Source organism: Protopterus annectens, chromosome 5.part0, assembly GCF_019279795.1.
Source record: "Protopterus annectens isolate FY-2018-M chromosome 5.part0, PAN1.0, whole genome shotgun sequence".
Taxonomy (NCBI): Eukaryota; Metazoa; Chordata; order Ceratodontiformes; family Protopteridae; genus Protopterus; species Protopterus annectens.
The window spans coordinates 1,211,431,841-1,211,453,933 of record NC_056735.1 but is presented as its reverse complement, the minus strand read 5'-3'; the positions used below and the strand labels follow the sequence as shown (position 1 = coordinate 1,211,453,933).

The 22,093-nt window shown below is 41.7% G+C and overlaps 1 protein-coding gene across 5 annotated transcripts in view; it reads right to left on the bottom strand.

Annotated features, from left to right (window-relative positions):
* The window catches only part of CHST10 (carbohydrate sulfotransferase 10), a 1,890,555-nt gene that overhangs the window by 140,893 nt on the left and 1,727,569 nt on the right, over positions 1 to 22,093 (bottom strand). For 2 of the 5 annotated variants that reach the window (XM_044071078.1, XM_044071079.1), the window contains exon 6: positions 15,496 to 15,580. The exons of the other annotated variants lie outside the window; for them this stretch is intronic. In XM_044071078.1, coding sequence (XP_043927013.1) covers positions 15,496 to 15,580 — 85 coding nt within the window. The remainder of the gene's footprint in view (positions 1 to 15,495; positions 15,581 to 22,093) is intronic. 5 annotated transcript variants of the gene reach the window in all.

The following is a 22,093-nucleotide window of genomic DNA, read 5'->3' as shown; positions in this document are numbered from 1 at the left end:
GAGTAAACATCGCATCTGTAGTGCTCTTTCCTGGCATGATCACTAATCATCACCTTCCTTCTTAACCTAGCTTCCTCTACTCTTTCCTATAATTTCATGCTGTGACTGATCACTTTATCCCTCTGTAGTTACTACAGCTCCGCACATCACCCTTATTCTTAAAAATCGGTACCACTCCTCAGGCATCCTCTCACTTTCCAAGATTTCATTAAACAATTTGGTTAAAACTTCCACTGCCACTTCTTCTAAACACCTCCAAGCTTCCACAGGTATGTCATCTGGACCAACAGCCTTTCCATTCTTCATCCTCTTCATAGCTATCCTTACTTATGCCTTCCTAATCCATTGCACTTCCTGATTCACTATCCCCACATCATCCAGCCTTCTCTCTCTCTCTCTCTCATTCTTTTCATTCATTAGCTCCTCAAAGTACCCTTTCCATCTGTTCAACACATTCTCCTCGCTAGTGAGTACTTTTCCCTCATTATCCTTTATCACCCTAACCTGCTGCACATTTTTCCTAACTCTGTCCCTCTGATCTATTACAGAATCCAATTTTCCGAAACTGTGGCAGAAATCCATCATAACTCCACTGCACAAAGGTGGCAATACCAGTAAACTCTGTAACTATTGATCCATATCTATTCTCTCGCCTCTATCTAAACTTTTAGAGACATGTATTCATACTTAACTTATGAAATATCTTACTGATAAAAACCTCCTTACACCAACTCAACATGGCTTGTTTCCAGCACACAGTACCACCACCGCCTTCTTTCCTTCATGGACACTGTGAACAAAGCCCTTGACTCTGGCCAAATAACTTCAGTACTTCTGTTAGACCTGTCAAAGGCTTTCAACACAGTGTCTCATCCCAAATTACTTCTACAACTAGCAACCACTGGATGCTCTCAATCCAACCTTAAATGGTTCTCAAGCTACTTAGCAGACAGCAAAGTGTTAGACGGCAAGGTGGTATATCTAACTACTTAGTCAATAAAACAGGAGTCCCCCAAATGTCCATTTTAGGGATGCTGCTCTTCAATATTTTCATAAATAAACTACATACTGCCTCTCTTCAAAGCAAACTTATCCAGTATACAGACAAATCCACCATCGTCACATCTACTAACCTTATCACAAAATGCCTTTACATCAAGCGAAACCTGGTTTACCAAAGTACAACTTCTACTTAACGCAAAAAAAATTAAGCTTATGCTATTCTCAGCCAAGACAATCTCACAGGATTTCACCATATACCTGTAGAACAAGACAAAAACAGAAATAGTAACTCATGCTATATTACTAGGTATTACCATGGACAGCAAACTCTCATTCGAACAACACATACTTAGTGCAATAAAAAAACACACTTTAAACATGGCAGATTATATAGACACAAACTTTATATGGATAAGCCCACTAAAAAGGCACTTGCCAATAGCCTCTTGCTCTCATTTTCACCAACCTCTATCAGTCTCTCAAAAACAAACTCCAAGCATGGTACCAGAAAATTGCCAAATGTGCAACTGGTATACCATATTGATCACATCACTGTCAAGCTCTTAAGGAACTTAACTGGCTAGAGTTCCAACAATATCGCAATTCCACCCAACTAACTCAAGCTCATAAACCAGTTTACACACCTGATAGATGTCCTACCCTTCAGCCCATCCTACAACCCTACTCCCCACCCTGAAATCTATGCTATACCAACAAACAACTTGTAACCATTGTGAAACCTAATAAAAGAGCTGGACATAGCCTCTGCTCCTACTCAGTATCAGGAAGAGATGGAAGTAAAAACTCACATCCCTAACCTAACACTGGGAATGTCTTGAGGGGCTGTTTCACAAATGTAGTCTAGGCTTGTGCCAAGATGTCCAATGAAATGTTCTGATGTACCAATGGAAACCCCTACTGTGAAATGAGCTCTGTTTTCTAGAACATGGCTTAAGGTGACCATGTATGTAGATGTTCGAGTGTATTCACTGTTGTAGTCATCACCTGTGAGTTATCCCTGCTGTGGTAGCCCTTGGCCGGCCCGAATTCCAGAGTCAATGTTGTTCTGCGTCGGCTGCTGTCGCTTGTAGTCTGATGTCAGGTTGTCAGTGCTATAAAGGAAGGTAGCAGATGCCATTTCATCAGTTTTTCTTGCCCTAACCAGTCAGAGGCCCAAGCAAATATGGTAAAGTGGTCATGGTGACTAAAAGCCACCGTTAGAAACTTATGTCTCCCTATAGAAAGAAGATATAAGGGGGAAGGAGGGAGGGAAACTAGGACTGCAACAGTGAATACGCTCGAACATCTACATTTATGGTAAGTGTACACAACTGTACTATGTTCTTCGTGTTTAACTATTGCATTCATCACCTGTGGGAGGATTCCCAAAGCTGAGGAGAGGGGTGGTAGGATTATTAAGAGACCTAGGAATGGGTCAGCATGCCCTGCAGAACTGCAGAGGCAAACCCTGCCCTAGTCTTAGAGAATAGAGGTAGGTGGTAATGCTTGGTAAAGGTATGGACCGAAGTCCAGGTGGCAGCTTCCAGGATGTCCCTGGTGGGAACTCCTCTGAGGAATGCTGTGGAAGTGGAGGCTGCCCTAGTGGAATGGGTTTGAACAGACAGAGGGGGGGTCTTCCCATGCAATCTGTAGCAGAAATGGATACAGTGTGATATCCATTTGGAAATGGTTTGTTTGGAAATGGGCTTCCCCTCTGCCTATGGGGCAAAACTGACAAGTAGTTGGTCTGTTTTCCTGAAGGGTTTAGTACGGTCCAGACAGTATCTGAGCTATCTGTGCATGTCTAGTGAGTGCAGAATTCTTTCCCCCTTGTTGTGAGGGTTAGGAAAGAAGGTAAATGTATGGCCTGGTTGAGGGTTACATTAGATATCACCTTGGGCATAAAGGAGGGATTAGTCCTCAGGGAAACCATGTCTGCATGGAAAATGATGAAGGGCTCAATGGCCATCATTGCCTAAAGTTCTGAAATCCTTCTGGCAGAGGTGATAGCTAGGAAAAAAGAAGTCTTCCAGGAGAGGTATCTTAGTTCTGCTGAAGCTGCAGGTTCGAAGGGTGGTAAAGTTAGTTTTTCAAAAACATAAGTCAGGTCCCAGGCTGGAGTGTATGGCCTTCTGGGAGGTCAGACATTAGAAGCCCCTCTGAGGAATTGTTTAATCAAAGGATAGGAGAACAATGGCTGCTTTGTATCAAAATGAGCTGAAATGGCAGAGGTGTGGATTTTAATACAGGCGATGGAGAGGCCACTATTAAGTAGCTCTGCTAGGTAGACTAGAATAAGAGGAATGGAGGGTTGTGAGGTATTGCCCCCTCTGGCCTGGCTCCTGGAGCAGAATCTTTTCCATATACCTGCGTAACATTTTCTGGTGTTGGGCCTTCTGGCCTCTGTAATAATACCTAGGACCTGTTTGCTTAACAGGGGCCCCTTGTTTTCCTTTAGAGTATTAGCCATGCTGATAGTTTGGGAGTCTGCAAGTCTGGGTGCAGCATCCCCCCCCCCCCACCTGAGTTAAGAGGTCTGAGATCAGGGGAAGCTGCATGGGAGGCTGTAAGGTCAGGCTGCGCACTAAGGGGTACCAATGTTGTCTGGGCCAATCTGGAGCAATGAGGATGGCCTTTGGTCTCTCCTCCCTTATTTTGATCAGTACCTTTGGAATAAGAGACAGAAGAGAGAATGCGTACACAAACAGAGTGTTCCAGGGGAAGGTCAGGGCATCCACCTTCCATGCTAGGTGGTGATACTCCCTGGTATAGAATTTTTCAGCTGATGGTTGAGGTGGGAGGCAAAGAGATCCACCACCGGAGTCCCCCACACCTAAGTGATTTGTAAAAATAATTTTTTGTGTAGCTGCCATTTGTGGGGGTCCAGTAAGCTTCTGCTAAGTGGTCGGCTAGGGTGTTGTTGATTCCTGGTAGGTATTGGGCTATCGGGTGTAGTCCCATGAAAGAGGCCGTCAGCCAGAGGTTCATGGCTAGCCTGCACAGAGGATAAGACAGGGTCCCTCCCTGTTTGTTGATGTACCACATTACTATGGTGTTGTCTGTTTTGATAAGGAGAACCCCTGGTCTGAAATGGGGTTTGAAGGATATCAGATCCTTTTGCACTGCCAACATTTCCTTCTGGTTGATGTGTAAGGGAAGGTGCTGGGCATCCGAAAGACCTTGGGTGCACCTGCCTTCTACATGAGTGCCCCAAGCCATGTCTGAGGCGTCAGTGGTAATGGCCTACCCTGTTGGGCGGAGGGTGAAGGTAAGACCTTTGTTCTGGGCACAGGCCTCTGCCCACCAGAGAAACATGACCCTTATACAGGGGATCAGAGGGAGAAAGGTTTCTAGAGGTTGAGAGTGCTGGCACCAAAGGTTCTTTAGGCACCACTGAAGTTTTCTCATGTGAAGTCTGGCTAGAGGAATTAGAAGGATGCAAGATGCCATGCACCCTAATGCTTGCAGGAAATTTCTCACAGTGAGTTGACGTCTGGAAGCCAGCTGGGTAAAACAGAGAGGCAGGAAGCTCTGCCTTTCTGGGGATAGGAAGGCCATTTGGGATGCTGTGTCCAGCAGTGCTCACAGGAAAATGATCTTTCTGGATGGTGTTTGCTTTGATTTCTTCTCGTTGATGGTGTACCCTAAGGAGGTTAGGAGGGTTTTGACAAAGAGGAGGTCCTTAAGGAGCTTTTCTTTGCAATCTGCCTGAATAAGGCAGTCATCCAGATAAGTGTAAATTTGTATATTTTTCTGTCTGCAAAGGCTATGGCCGGGGCTAAGCATTTGCTGAACACCCTGAGAGCACTCGTACATAAGCCAAAGGGTAGTGCAGATAACTGAAAGTGTTGTAAGCCTGCTCTGAAGCGAAGGGATTTTCTGCAGGATTCCCTTATGGGGATGTGGAAGTAGGCATCTTTTAGATCTAGGGTAACTAACCAGGCATTTTTGTCAGCATAGGCAGCAGCCGCTGCAAAGTTATCATTTGGAATTTGGGGAACACCAGGAATGTGTTCAGAATGGATAGATCCAGGATGGGGCACCAAGTGCCCTCCTTTCTGGGAACAAGGAATATTCTGGAATACAAGCCTTTGCCTGTTTGATCTGAGGGGACAGGTTCTACTGCCACTTGGGATATGAGAGATTACACTTGTTTCAATGCCTCTGCCCAATGATTTGGAGGGAAGTCTGGGTACCCTCTTGGAACTGGGAGTTCATTGAACAAGAATTTGTATCCCTGAAAAATTATCTTTAAGACCCATTGGTCCTTTGTTACAGACAGCCAATTTTCTTTGCAGAAGGAGAGCCTTCTTCCTAGTTTTTGGTGAGTGAAAAGAGGGCAGAGGGGGGAGAGGGAGTCATTGAGAGTTTTTGCCATAGAGGGATGGCTTAGAACTCCCTGCCTTTGGAATGGAAGAGGTCCACTGCTGTCCCTGGGATGGGAGTCTGGGTGGTCTGTCCCTGCGGGGCTTACCTTGCCCCTGTTTGCTGGGTGCAGGAAAAGACCAGTGTCTTGAGGGAAAATTCCTACTGAACCTAGGAGGCTGTACCTGAAGGAAATATTTTACTGTCTGCATAGATTTTTTGTCTTCCATCTTTTTAAGCACCTATTCTGCTTTTTCTCCAAACAAGCGGTCTTTATCCAAGGTTGCATCAAATAGCTTAGATTTGACATGATCAAGGAGAGGTTGTTCCTTCAACCATGCATGTCTCCTAATGACAGATCCTGACACTGCTGCCCTGCTCGAGGCTTCTAGGGCATCATATTCACAGTGTAATGAGCGTTTAGCCACTTGACAAGTAGAGTGCAGTAAATCTGCTAACTCTTTCTAATTGGCACAGTCAGGAAAGTTTGAAATCTTTTGTTTTAACAGTTCCAAAGTGTGTTGATTATTTTAACATATGGAACTGACAGTTGTGTGCTCTGATAACTAAGGTTCCAGAGGTGTACACTTTTTTACCCCACCTGTCCAGAGCTTTGGAGTCCTTGTCAGAGGGAACAGGATTCTTAGCAGAACTAGCCTTAGCTCCTTTTGGTCCCTGTGTAATAACCTCTGGGTCTGCAGCAGGATTTCTGTACAGGTATTTGTGAGAGTCTGGTACTCTGTAATAGCTGTCATGTTTTCTGGGAGCGGGGGGGGGGGGCATCAGGAGTTTAGATGGATTCATGAAAAACATCATCCACCAACTCTAGAATAGGAGGGATGGCCAAGGGTCTGTGCTGGGGCAGGTCTAGAAACTCTCTTAGTATTTTCTTAGACCGAGGGAAATCCTGGGATTCCCAGTGGAAATGTTCCCCAAGGGTATGAAGGGGTTCCCCAAAGGAAAGATCTTCTGGTGGGGAGGCAGGATGAATGAATTCCTCTGCATCAGAATCCTCATAATCAGTCAGAGGTTGTTGTTTCTCTTCAAAATCTGAATAATCAGGCACCTCAGACTCCTGTTCTGTAAGTATTTCAGGAGAAAGTCTCTTTTCCTTTTAGAAGGTGCATCCCGACTACCCCTGATAAGGGTAATAAGGTTCTCCGCCATTTAAAGCATTTGAGCTTGGGGTGGTAGAGCAGGAGTAAAATGGTGGCTAGAGGTGATTTTCCAAGGAGTGGCCTTGCTTCTAGGCCTAAAAGTATCCATCGGTCTGAGAGAAATGGTAGTCAGAGGCGAAGACGTCCATTTTTGCCTAGATTTGGTAGTGTGAAAAACCTCCTTGGAAGCAGATGCCTGCGTAGCAGCTCCGGACCCAACCAAGGCAGAGACAACCAAAGACTATGAAGATGAAGAAGATTTCTGCGGCATACCAGACTTCAACAGGGTCTCAGTTGAGGCCTGCGAAGGTATCGAATCGGGCATCAGGGGCTGCAAAGGCGCCTCACTGAATTCCAGAGAGCTGACAACCTGCTTTGGGATAGAGTCATCAGAAGACTTAGCCTTGTGTGGTCTGTCTCTATCTTAATCCTTACATTTTTTGGAAGGTCTACGGCTGGTTGGCTGACGGACATCATTTCGGAATGTGAAGACAGAATATGAAAATATCTGGCTACAAGAAGAGCTCTATGATGAATGGTTCTCGTGTTAAAGAGGGCACAGAACCAGCAATGGGGGACATCGTGGTCTGGACCTAAACAAGTGAAGCAGTAGGAATGGATGTCTCGGTGTGGTATTTGCTTTCCACAGGCATGACAGTTGTTAACTTTTTTGGACATCAGTTAGTGCAAGAAAAAAGGATCCCCAATGGGGTACTTATCTTTAGACGTTTTCAGCTGTAATTCACACTCTGCTAGTGACTAACCGGCACACTTGTGAACTGCTTCTGCTACGGGCTCCATGGCAAGAAAGACTGATGTAATGGTGTCAGCTGCCTTCCTTTATAGCACTGACGACCTGACGTCAGACTGCAAGCAACAGCAGCCAACACAGAAAAACATTGACTCTGGTATTTGGGCTGGCCGAAAGCTACCACAGCAGGGATAACCCACAGGTGATGACTGCAACACTGAAACATGAAGAACATCTGCTGTTGTGTGATGCTTTGATGAGTTGAGGGAAACAAACTTCCCCAGATGGGCAGCCCAAGACTAAATTCAGAAATACAGGGAGGTGTCACCAGCATATTAAAGGCTTGACTCCATGCAATGCTTGAGAGCCTTCTTTGGATGCAGTGGAGGATGTCATTTTCTTGGGGTTGGCCAGGCATTGCATAGAAAAGACTGGATGATACAGAAGGGGGATATTAAAGGTCCTCCAGATGTAAGGCATACGTCTTCCTTAGAAAATCACTGACAGAGTCTTGGAGAGGACCGCTGAAGAGCACTTCCACAAAACTGTGAAAATCCATGATCTTGCTCCTGAGGGTCTCCTTAATAGAGGACAACCTCACCTACTCCATCGAGGGCAAGACCATACTTGGGCCTAAAACTTAAGCAAAGTTGTTAGACATAGAAAGGGCTTCAAAAATGTACTTCTGCCCAGACACAGAAAAGCCGCTAAGCTTATTCACACCCTTTCCTCATAAGTAGGGCCAGAAACTGGGAAAGATTTAACAAACAGGTGAGGGCTCTTTGTAGATGACTTTCTTTCCACATCTGTCTATAGTTCTGGATAACTTATCTAGAGACAAAAATGCTGTGGTTTATGGGGCCTATGATGGAACGAAGATACTAAAAAGGAGTCAGATTTGGAAAGCTTAGTAGCTTCATCCACTCAGGGGGTTGGCTTTTAAAAGGTATCAGCTCTTTGTAGGGCTAATGGGACAGACTCAGGGTATTTCCAAACGCTTCTGATAGCATCTATAATGAATGCCTCCAAGGGTAAGATATGCCAAGCTTACATAGACGTCTTCACCAGAAGCTTTACTAAGTACTTCTGATGGGAAAGGATGAAGGCCCAAACCAGTTCAAACTGTTTATCATAAGCTTTGAGGTGTGGTCATGAGTATGTCATACAGAAGGAAGGGACTAGAGTAATTAACCTTCTCTATCTCACAGATCAGTATCTCTGCATCCTCCGAATCCAGGACACAGATGGTGATGAAGCAGAATGATCCCTGTTAACTGTGGTAATGTTGGGGTCAGCACGTAATAGATAAGTGTGGGAGAACTAGCAGTGGAATGCATGCTAAACACGGGTGATGACATACCATAGTATAAGCTTCAGTCTAAAACTCCCTAAAGGTGTGCTCTTGCACTTGTGAATAAAACTACCAACACATATCATATATAAATGCTTGATACCTATGTCATGAGACAGAAGCCTTGGTATAGAATGACAAGACCGACTTTGTTAATGACAGCCTGCTGACTGAGATGGGCCTGGGTGAAAGTCCTAGGAAGAGCCACTCTGGTCTTAAGTACCCAAATCTAAGACTAGACCATTTAAAACATCCATATCCAAAATCAGGCTGTTGATCCATGGGCTTCAGACAATCAAGACAGTGAAAACTATGGATGTGTTTCCTCAGATCCCAAGGTCCTCATCCAAGGTGGATGAATGGATATAGCCGGAGTCCTTGCTAGGCCAGCATAAGCTCACACACTGCAGGATTCAGGGGATGGTCAGACACTGGACATACCTCTAGTAGGTTCAGATCTAAAAGTGGCCTTTACATACATGTGGTGATGTCCTTACATATGCTTAAGACTGCTAAGAGGTCCCTCCTGCTGGTCTCAACATGAAGACATCTCAGACTCTACCATTTTCACAGAGAAGGCCAAACAGTTTTTCACCCTCCTATGATACAGATTAGCTGAGTTAACCTTTGGTACCTGTGGCAACTGTCATCAATGTCTTCTTCCACAGAAAAGTAAAGGCAATGCTACTTTGTGTTCTGGCTGATAACTTGACAAACACATAGACAGTTACAGTGACTCTTAGCCATGTAGATGCAGAGCTAACCACCGGTGACAACAATGACAGGGATCCAAACTATGCAACTAGTCAAAAAAAACAAATGGAAGGTTCTCTGCATAAGTGCATCTATGTAGGTGTAACTTTATGCCACAGTATTCATAGCACAGGGCTACAGACATCTCTAAATGCATCAATCTACAGAAAAAAAAATATTAAGGACTTAATCCACAATCCATCCAAAAGAATCTTTGATACTAAACCCAACAATAACAGCACAAGTAGTGAATGAAAAAAAAACAAGATGAAGGATCTTTTTCTGAGCATATTGCCCTTGACTGCAAACAGCAACTACAATATAAAACTTTTAAGAGAAAACTGACCACTGGACAATTACCAACAGTGCTTGCTACAAAAAAAACCCCAACAAATATGCCATAGAAGACAAGCAGTATTCTAACCTTTTATTATTCAAATGCAGAAATCAGTATAAAACCATAAAATCAAGAGCCAAAATGAGGAATTCCACAGACAAGAATCACAACCATTCCATATATGGAAACAGGGATACTTCCTTTCCATTCAAATGCCCAAAAGCTCACATAAGTATTTGCTTCTAATCATGTGATGCTGGATGTACTTAGCCAAGTTTCCACAAAGAAAAAGCACCCAATTGTGTACCTGAGATATGAACTTCAGCCCAAGGAGAATTCATATGCAGACTTAGAGGAGGAGTGTCTGGGCTCTATAAATGTTACAGCCATAGCTGTACAGCAGAAAGTTCACTGTGGTTACAGACCCCAACCTCCGAAGTGATTACACAGGTCAAAACGACAAAATGGAATGCTAATTAGATTTTAGATTTGCAATCCTATTAACATGACTGTGTAGCACAGTAGTAGCACTGCGAATGCCAATGCAGAATGTCTGTAAATAAATGATACAAGCTCCCTTTCTTGAGGACATCTCCAGAAGCCTTGTTTGAGTTTTTTATAGGAGGATAATTGTGATGTCAGGGTAGAGATAACCAATTTAAAAATGTGATGTCTGTACTTTGCTTCAGTTTCAATTGAAACTGCAATGCATTTGTAAGTTATATTTAAGTTTCACAAAATACGTAATAAAAGCTGCACTGTGAAACTGCATTTATAAGCTATCCTAATAATGACACGAGAACTGATTTCTGTTCTTTGTGTAATATGTGGAAGAAGAAGAAAATTAGGCATTAGGAGGCATATGCAGTTATGTACATTTTAAATAAAGCAAGGCAGCCACTGTGGACTTGACATATACATACAAATGCTGCAGCATTCCAAAGGGAAATGTCTTCCTTTGGAATCCTGCAATAAACTTGTAAGTTCATCCTTGAGTCTTGCAATGCAATTATGGGGACTTGAGCTCCATGTATGTGAAGTAAAGCACATTAGTGAGCATATGTGGAGTTCCAATTTCTAATAAAAATGGATTACGTCCACTACTCAGAAGACCCAACTGCAGTAAGAAAGGTGATTATGCTTTATTACACATTCTACTGCTGATCTGTTGAGGCAGAAATGTCACTTCTGTGGGGGTTGGCTTGGCTCAGGCTGTTCCAGGTGACTACTGTCTTTAGCAATCTGAGAAGTAAAGGAAAACATGACTTGGAGGGAACAAGGTGTAACACAGCATGTGGGAAAGCTTTTTTAAATTATTTTTTAAATTAAATAATAGTCTGCAGAAATCTCTTGTAACTTCTACAATGGTGTCACTACTAGGGCTGCAGTGGTACTTTTGCATAGAGTACAACAGTGGCTCAATGTTTATTAATTCTGCTGTTGAACATTTAGGTATTCATGCTGTGCATTATTATAGCCATTTACTTATTTATTAATTCACAGATTCATTGATCACAATCGTAGAGCTGAAGTATAAATGGGCAATAAAGTGGTTGCAACTGGTGTGTACATCGGTGTGTGTGTGTGCGTGTGTGCGTAGGTTGCAATGCATTGCACGCTCTATGCATCTAACACCAAGAAGATGAAATACAGTATTGTGGCTATTTTAGTTAACTTAGTTAATTTATCACAGTCAGACACCTGATGTGTACAGTCAATAAAGAGGTGACAGATAACTTGTGGGAACATCTGTGTGTATGTGGAGGGGTAGCAATGTATGACCTAACAGCAATATACTACTATAGTCACTATTTATTTACTCATTCAGACATCTGAAGTATACAGAGTCAATAAAAATGCTGCAAATGGTAGAGATATATACTGGATGGTTTGCAGTGGGTTGCACTATATGTCTGACAGCAGTGAGCTGAAACACATTAATGTGGCCATTGTTTATATATCCATTTGCTCATTTGAAACATTACTGTTGGCATTTCTTATGCATTTATTCATTCATTTGCTCACAATTGGATATTTCACTGTAGACAATGTTCAATGATCAATATTAGTCAAACTCTTTAGCCTAATATGAAGCCTTCTATAAGTCTGCCTCCTACCAATATTTGATTATAAGTGCTATTTCTAATCAGTTCACCCAGTTGCCTCTTAAATAACTGCAAGCTATCCAGCCTTCTTCTTTGTAAAGGCATAATATTCCATTAAAGTGACTGTAATTGGTGGGTGTCGCACTGCATGCATCTGATAGCAACACGTGAAAATACATTAATAACTTGATTAGCAATACTTTAACTCATTTAATTAATCACTACTACACATCTAAGGTCTACACAGTAAAGAAAGTGTCTGTATCTGTTGATGAAACTGACTGAACCTGCTCCCAAATGAGCACAGAGAAACAGCTGCTGCTTTGATTTTTAGGGATAATGTGTTTTTGAATAAAAGCAGTTGAAATACATTACTGTGATGATGATCATGATTACTGTTATTACTATTTTCTCTGATCAGAATCAGATATGTGAAATGTATACAGCCAATAAAGTGTCTACACTAAGTGGAAATTGAGGTAGTCTGTGGATGAAAGTGACTGACTCCAAATGCTGTTTGATCATAGTAAACCAACCATTGACCAGTCATAATACAAACAAACCCATTCAATTACCTCCTGCACTCTCCCTTGATTTTTTTAAAACTTTTATTCAGTTTCAAAAGAATCTAGAGATATTTTTATATAACCTCCACACCAAAACACAGTTTCAAATTCTTCTGGTGACTGCCTGTTGACATTTTATACACTAAAAAAATACAATGATACTGGTACCGTGCCCAATACCCTAAATGACCACTCACCAGTATACACCTACAGAGCCAAAACCCATGACAAAAAAACCCACACCTACAAAACGTCTAGAAATCTAGCTAATTTCATTCAACATATTTTCAATAATATGCTAAAATCTATCAACTGAACCCCTCTAAAAATATTACCTGTGAAAGAAGCTGTAAGCCACTTTAGCAGCATTTTCTTAGACACCCCTAACAGTCTATCCAAATCAAGACGACTAAGCAAAATCACTCACCCTGGTTATCAAAAGACAACAAACATCTACTACTCTCTACAGACCGTACCTGGAAAGAATGGCACAAAACTAGAAATGAAACCACCCAACTCAAATACAGACATCTATGAAATTTAGCTAAAAAAAAAAATAACTGCAGACAAATATAAATAAATAAATAGTACTCCTCTCAAAAATTACTCAGCCAAACAAACAAACCAAAGAAATTCTAGAAATCCGTCTCCTCACTCCTTAGCCCTGGAACCCCAAAAAAACCCCTCTCCAGCCCCAGACAAAAACACAGATGAAATAGCCCATCTTTTCAGCTCCCACTTCATTAACAGTATACTCAACCTTATAAATCAGTCACCACCTAACACTCTCTCCAGCACCTGTGATAATCTAGACCCAATACATTTAGCTCAAACTAATGCTCGTACAACCAGTTCTTTCTCTTTAAATACTGTTAGCACCTCACTTGTGCACAAACTTCTCAAAAAGCTAAAACCTTGCTCCCTGTCGACAACCTTCCCTCCGAGCACCTAAAACTTGCCCGCTGATACAATATCATATTCTGTTAGTATTCTCATCAACAGATCTATTACAGAATCCAATAACTCCAGTGCACAAAGGTGGCAAAACCAGTAAACTCTAACTATTGATCCATATCTATTCTCTCCCCTCTATCTAAACTTTTAGAGACATGTATTCATACTCAACTTATGAAATATCTTACTGATAAAAACCTCCTTACACCAACTCAACACAGCTTCTTTCCAGCACACAGTACCACTACTGCCCTTCTTTCCTTCATGGACACTGTGAACAAAGCCCTTGACTCTGGCCAAATAACTTCAGTACTTCTGTTAGACCTATCAAAGGCTTTCACCATAGTGTCTCATCCCAAATTACTTCTACAACTAGCAACCACTGGATGCTCTCAATCCACCCTTAAATGGTTCTCAAGCTACTTAGCAGACAGCAAAGTGTTAGACGGCAAGGTGGTATATCTAACTACTTAGTCAATAAAACAGGAGTCCCCCAAATGTCCATTTTAGGGACACTGCTCTTCAATATTTTCATAAATAAACTACATACTGCCTCTCTTCAAAGCAAACTTATCCAGTATACAGACAAATCTACCATCGTCACATCCTCTAACAATATCTAAAATCTAGTAAGCTTATCACAAAATGCCTTTACATCAGTCGAAACCTGGTTTACCAAAGCACAACTTCTACTTAACGCAAAGAAAATTAAGCTTACGCTTTCTCAGACAAGCCAATCGCACAGGATTTCACCATATACTCGAAGAACAAGACAAAAATAGAAATAGTAACTCATGCTAAATTACTAGGTATTATCACAGACGGCAAACTCTCCTTCAAACAACACATACACTTTTGACTTGGCAGATTATATAGACACAAACTTTATATGGATAACCCCACTAAAAAGGCACTTGCCAACAGCCTCTTGCTTCCGTCTTCACCAACCTCTACCAATCTCTCAAAAACAAGCTCCAAGCAAGCTACCACAAAACTGCAAAATTTGCAACTGGTATACCATATCGATCACATCACTGTCAAGCTCTTAACGAACTTAACTGGCTAGAGTTCTAACAATATCTCGATTCCACCCAACTAACTCAAGCTTATAAACCAGTTTACACACCTGATAGATGCTCTACCCTTCAGCACATCTTACAACCCTACTCCCCACCCTGAAATCTATAATCTACCAACAAACAACTTGTAACCATTGTGAAACCTAATAAAAAGCTGGACATAGCCTCTGCACTTATGCCACAGCTAGGATTTGGAATCCCCTTCCCCAGATATCACCCTCCTTGACACATTAAAAGCATTCAAAATATCTCTGAAGAAATACTTTCTCAACAATCACATCTGTCCCTGTACCCAAAACTATAGGCCACCATAAATTAACTTACAGCTTTTCTTATCTTTTGTACCGCCATCCTCCTACTAACACACCTCCGTCATTATTCCTCATCTTTTACACCTCCGTCCTCCTAATTACATATCTCTGTCATCATACCAGCCTCTACCACCAAATTACTTATTTCTTCTATTCTTATCATCACTCCTCTACCTCCAAGTAAATATTACACCTTTCCTTACTATACTTCCTTCTCTTGAATTCTCCCTCCAAGTCAGCTAGTAACAGTAGCACACTTTGCCCATATTCTCATTATGATGAATGTACCATATACAGCATATATATTATTATGTGGCTTATATATTACTATGCATGCAGCAACCTACCAACTTTATGTTGCACTAATTAACTGATTTTATGTGTTTTTCTTAAAATTTGCTCTGTATATTCATTCTGTATGCCATACTTGTGGAGCTTTTCTCCTCGGGCGTCCACTGAAAATGGGTTTCTGACCCAGTGGACTTTCCCAGTTAACAAATGTCAATAAATAAATAATAAAAACTACATTATTAACACATAATACAGACAGTTCAGTCCAGAACCAGACTACAACAAAATATAATTGTTCTGTATTTCCTTCAGCAAATACTCCACCACAGAATAACAACTATTAATATCTTTGAGTTGAATACCTTACACAAACAAGAGATTCATGCTCCTCCCCTTAAGATAAGAGGTTCCACAGGGTGCTGAGCTGGTAAAACATCACGGGCCCTGCAGGAATATTCAAGTAAGGGACTAACCTCTAAGTTTTGAAATTTGCTCCTTGGTTTTTTCCATCTCGCAGATGTTCCTCCAGTCAGCTCCCCTGGACCCTCACACCTTTGTCTGTAAATTGAATGCAATATATTAGAACGGAAACACTTGCCCATCTCCTACTTAAATGAATTACTTGAAACTCCAACAAGGCATCGTTATTCATCCTGCAGGGAAAGAGTCTCCCAGGTCCATTAGCTAAATTAAGTAAAATAATTGCTACACTTTTTCAAACAACTGCTGTTATGCCAAGCCAAGTGTCCCTAGGGGACTACTGTAAATTGTAATCCTCAAATATTCAACTATATTAGAGCATTCCAAACATAGATATTGGTGCTTAATATTACTACAGGGCTATTAGTTAACTGTTAGAAAACTTGTTTTGGATTTGTTAACCTTACGACATGAAACAACTCCAAAATCTCTAATCAACTGCATCAAAGAATTCAAGCAGACCTCGGGATTCTCAAAATATACTACTAGATATTTTGCATTAAGAGTAAAATTTTTTTTACTCCCTGACATCTGTATCCTGCTGACCTGAAGTTCTGATTTTAGATACAAGATGATCCAAATACAATGTAAACATTAAATAGGACGTTGGACAGCCATGATGGATACCTCTGCCACACGTAATAGGAGTTGAAATATCCCCAGTCTTCACTATAGCCACAGAGTCTTTATACATTTATTGGAAAAAACATATTTCTCTAACATATACAAAAAAAGTCCTATTCAGCTCTATGAAATGTCTTCTCAGTGTCAAAACTAAGTACCACTGGGGAGTCTTTCCTGTGTGTTAAAATCTTCTAACAATAATAATAACAATAATAATAATAAAATTAACGTCTTAAAGGTATTTCCAAAAATCTGCCTACCTGCTATACTTGTCTATATGCATCAATTTGGGCAGCCATTAAGTTAACCTCCTAGCTAGTATAAGCAAGAACAATTTGCAGTCAGTATTCAATACCAAAATTGACCTATATGAAGAGGGTAATTGGGGAGCTTTACCAGCTTTTAAAATTACAGATATAACTGCTTTCTTCCAAGACAGGGGAACCTTCTTGCCCTGAATTACTCTATGAGCTAATTCTAAAAGTTCACTGATAAACGAGACATCTGCAGTTTTATATATCTCTTCTGGTAAAGCATCCGAGCCTAGATCCTTCCCACCTTTCATAGTCTACATGGCCTCTATAGTTTCTGTTTCAGGCACCAGTAACTGGGAACACTGCACCTTAGTAAATCAAAGGAAATGCAAGTAAGTCAACATTAAAAAAAAAAAAAAAAAAAAAAAAAAAGGCCTCCTGACTGAAAAGGCCTCCAGATTCCAACCTGTCCAGTTGTTGATAATACCACCTAAAATATCCAAAAGCTTACGAGGAATACTTTCTAATCTGCCAGAACTGGGAACTTTTAATTCTGTAATGAGACCACAGGCAGTCTGCCTTCTCAGTCTAACAGCTAAAGTTTTCTAAGCAGTACTAGAAAAATAAAAATCTTTAATTTTCAAGGCCTGTAGTACTTATTTTGTTCCATCAGGGAGTCCACGGCAGATGATGTTTCAAGACACTGGACATCCCAGTTCTCTTTCTTCTCTTCGTCAGAGAGCATTCAACAACGGGTCTATATTAGACTCTCAAAGGTTTAATGCTTCAAATCATTAAAGATCGAACTTTAATGATCGAAACATTAAACATTAAACCACTGAAAATCTAGTAGACCCTATTAAAAAACAAACAAAAAAAAAAAACAAGTAAAGGGTGTTTAGGCAGGATGCAAGCCCCCCTGCACCCCCACTACTTTAATATAACAACTCCAAGATCGCACTTCAACGGAGTATGGTGCAGAAAGGGAAGATTTCCCTTTCCTACACTGTAGTGTGATCCCAGAGTTGGTATATTTAAGTAGCGGGGGGTGCAGGGGGGCTTTCCTCCCTGCTTACACTCGTTAGTTTTTTTTTTTGGGTTTTGAAAATATTTTTATCGGGGTTCGACTGTTTAATAGTTCGATGCATACAGTTCGACGTCTATGCATTTGAACTATTAAACTTTCGAGATTATAATACAGACCCTTCAACGACTCATTAAAATAAAGATCCATCTTCTACAGTTTAACATAACCCTTAGGTTTATTTTCTCCCTAAAATATGGCTCCAGATAAACAATGCTTCTGGTACCAGAAACCTGCCTTATTTAAAATTACTTCTTTGCCTTGGAATGAACAGAAGGGAAAGCCCATCCATTTTTTTAAGCTTAACTTCTCATATACTTGCAGGCATGCCACAGATACAAGAAAATATATATTGTTTTTCCTGCCAGGTGCCTACTGCAATCTTACATACGTAATCAGTCCTGCTACATTAGCAGATCAGCAGCTGCTATTAACAAAAAAGACAGACTGTTGTGAAACTGCTTTTCACTGCCTTTATTGCAAAAAGGAAGTAGATTGTGTTCACATTTTTCTCCTTTAGCAGAGCTGTCCTGATTTGGGCAGTTCTGTCCTGGGGTGATGAAGAATGTCTTAATATTTTACAAAGAAAATGTTTTCTGATTTTTTTTCTTAAATGTTACAGAAATCCGTGACACAACATTTAAGACATCTTAATATCATATCAAGTAATGCAAAGATCAAAACTGCACATCACAGATTCATTGATTTGTTAATATGATGAAACTTTTTCACATGACGACAGCATGGCTTGTCCAGCATAATTTTAAGTTTCAGTAAGAATGTCACACTTTGGTCATCTAAAAAGATGGCAGTCCTATTAGTTGACCACATTTTTGTATAATGATTCACTTATAAGCAGTAATTTCTATAACTGCAAACGTTTTATACAAACTAGTGTGTGCCAAACATGCCAAAAGTGCAGTTGTGTAAAATCTTACCGTAACACTAGATGTCCTTCTCTTCAATGTTGCAGTATTCATACTTAAGGGGAAGTTTCAGCCAACTCCTTCTTTGTGGCCGCCGCTACCACCATGGCATCAACAGGGACACCTTTGGTCAAAAATTGTTTATCCTGTGGTGCCGTTATGAATTTAGCGGGTCTTCTGGGGATGGGTACCACTGTGTCTGGAGCTGACCATGCCTTCCGAACCACCACGGACATCAGTGGATCGAAAGGCGGAGACACCCAGGAGGTGGAAGTTCGGGATCCAAACGTATCCAGGAATACCGACTCATCCTCAGAGGGGCTTACGGTAGTCCAGTTCCCCCTCTGCCTAAGCATCTCAAGGATGTCTGAGAAGGAGACATCTTCAGAGGAGGATCTCAGGGACCCTTCTGAATCCTCCAAGTCGGTATCTGATGTGACAGACTCAGGGGAGTCAACATGTTTCCTCTTGCATTTCCTCTTACGAGGTGGTGCCTCTGAATGATCAGGGGAGGCCTCAGAAGAGGAAGATACACCCAAAGGGGTGCCCTGGAGCATTGGTTCCCCACGCTTGGGGTCTGGAGGAGGGACAGAGGCAGACGCAGGCACCATAGTGGGAGGAGCCGGTGGGGATGATCGTGGGACTGACTCAGGGGCCAGCACACTCCTCAAGACCTCGAAGGCATCCCTGCTCAGATGCCGAGAAGGCTCCGGTTCTGAAGAGACCGGAATCCCTCTCCGCACCGAGAGGGACAGCTCCTAAGCCAATGTAGGAGCCGAGCTCACCTGCGCTGAAGCTCCGAGAGGCAGAACAGGGTCGGACAAGGGTCCGATGCCACTCGCCCCCTTGGAGCCGACGAGGGAGTCTCGGCACCCAGACCCTTCCAAGGATGGTACCAAAGAAGTGATTGGAGCCGATGACGGAACCGAAGCAGAAGGTATCGGTGCCAACGGTTCCACGACCCGAACCCCATCTCCGAGCTCAAGAAAGGAGTCAGAGGAGGAATAACTGCAGAAATGGATGGAGCCAACATCTGATGAGGGGGGCTGGACAACATTTTTGCTAGGGCCTGCGATTTTAACAGCCTACTGACCACTATCTCCACGTCATGACTGGATAGTCTTGAGGACCGAGAAGAGTGGGATCGTTGACTGTGCTCCGATTGGAGCAGAGGAGACCTCGGAGCCGAGCGTATCGACTCCAGGGAGGGAGACCTAGATCTCTTTCGACTCCCCATCGGCTCCGAAGGGAGAGTCAGAGCCGACTGGGAGACAGGTAAATCGGTTCCGGCCGGAACCGAGGCTGAAGGAACAGCTTCACCCATCGACGGCTCCGAACTGAGAGCCGAAGATTTAGGTGGCTTAGAGGCCTTCACAGGCTGAGTCTTTGCCGGTGAATCCTGTTTAAGTAATCCATGCAGGATTAACTTATTTTTACGCTCCTGCAGGACTCTTGGGCTGAAGGCATGGCAAACCGAACAAGAGTCCTGCAGGTGCACGGCACCGAGACAATAGACACAAGAAGTGTGACCATCTGTCAGAGACATCTTCTGACAGCATGAGTTACAATTCTTGAATCCGGACACCTTAGTATCCTTGGACATCCCTGAAAAAGCATTAGAACAGCAAGGACAACACACAAAGGAATTTAGGATGTAAGCACTACTACACACACTAAGTTAAGACACCCAAAAAACAGCCAAGAAGACTGACAATATTGTGTGTGTGTATATATATATATATATATATATATATATATATATATATATATATAAGCTAAACAAAACTAACTAAGAGCTAAAAGTTTTTTTTTTTTTAAACTGAGAAAAAGAAAAGGGTTAGCCTCTAATTTAAACAGCTACCTAAGTAAGTGAAGGGGGAGGGGAAAACTCTAACTAAAACGAGTTTTCTGAAGGGATAGGGGAAGGTTTAAGAAAGAATTATAGATACTACAAGTATATATAAAGGTTTAAGAAAGAATTATAGATACTACAAGTATATACACACACATATATATAGAAAGGTTAACTAGTATAAACAATCTACACTAACAGCCTATAAAATTTTATCAAAAAACGAGTAAATAATGAAAATATACGACCTGAGCCAGTAGACAACCTCGCAGCAGAAGCGGCAAACGAGATCTGGGTATCTAGTGCCAGGCATCATGGGATATGGGGTGGCCTCGAGCCAGTATGCAGCTCTCGAGCTTTTGAAGATGGCCGAGTCGGAGCCGAGGATCGGCTCCGAACCCAACCAGCAAGAATGAAGGCAAGATAGACAACTTAACATCTGCTTTTCACTGCCTTTATTGCAGAAAGGAAGTAGATTGTGTTCACATTTTTCTCCTTTAGCAGAGCTGTCCTGGGGTCATGAAGAATGTCTTAATATTTTACAAGGAAAATATTTTCTGATTTTTTTTCCTTAAATCTTACAGAAATCCGTGACACAACATTTAAGTCATCTTAATATCATATCAAGTAATGCAAAGATCAAAATTGCACATCACAGATTCATTAATTTGGTAATATCCTGAAACTTTTTCACATGACGACAGCATGGTTTGTCCAGCATAACTTTAAGTTTCAGTAAGAATGTCACGTTTTGGTCATCTAAAAAGATGGCAGTCCTATTAGTTGACCACATTTTTGTATAATGATTCACTTATAAGCAATAATTTCTATAACTGCAAAAGTTTTATACAAACTAGTGTTAATCCTGCATGCCAAAAGTGCAGTTGTGTAAAATCTTACCGTAACAGTAGATGTCCTTCTCTTCACTGTTGCAGTATTCATACTTAAGGGATCTCCTGGACAGCCTAACATTTGGCCAGTATACCAAAGTGTCAAGTACTTATAGTTATTTTCTGTCACATGTACACTCTCCATCAAGATGTAGGGCATAAAGATGACAAAGACGCATACATTCAGAACAGAGAAAGCACCAGGAGGAACAGAATGCCCCCCTAGGGACAACGAAAAACATGTACATCCAACAGGAAAAAAAGGGGAGAAGACCCCCTTGGCCAGGAGGGCAAATAAGCAGAGGCTAGAAAAGAGGAGGCAGGAAGGAGTGAATACTGCAACAGTGAAGAGAAGGACATCTACTGTTACAGTAAGATTTTTATACAACTGTTCTATGTCGTTCCATATCACTCTTGCAGTATTCAAAACCTAAGGGTACAAAAGCTCAAGAGGAAGCCTGGGAGGACGACAACATGGAACAGAAAGCCATGCAGGATAGCCTTAGCAAAGCTACCTTTGGTTGTGGAAATAATTTCAAACTTGTAATGCTTAGTGAAAGTAAGAACAGAGGATGAAGTAGCCCCTCAAGGATGAAACTGGTATCCATTCCTTTGCAAAAAGCACCAGAGGAGGCAACAGCCTCAAGGCTTCACTGATGAGAAAAGACACTTACTATAAAAAAAAAAACATGGCATTAGAAATCCAGGAAGAGATGGTTTGCTTAGAAACAGCCAACCACAATGACCTGGGATGAAAGGAAACAAAAAAGCTGCTCAGATTTGCAAATAACTTTAGTTTTAGCCAAATAATAACTGAACTGTCTATGCAAACCCAAGGTGTGAAGAACCTTCTCACTGGCAGAATGTGGTGAGAGAAAAAAGGAAGACAGATGAATAGACTGATTAAAGGACAACTCATTGGCCACCTTGGGTATAAAAGAAGGGTCAGTACAGAGAGAGA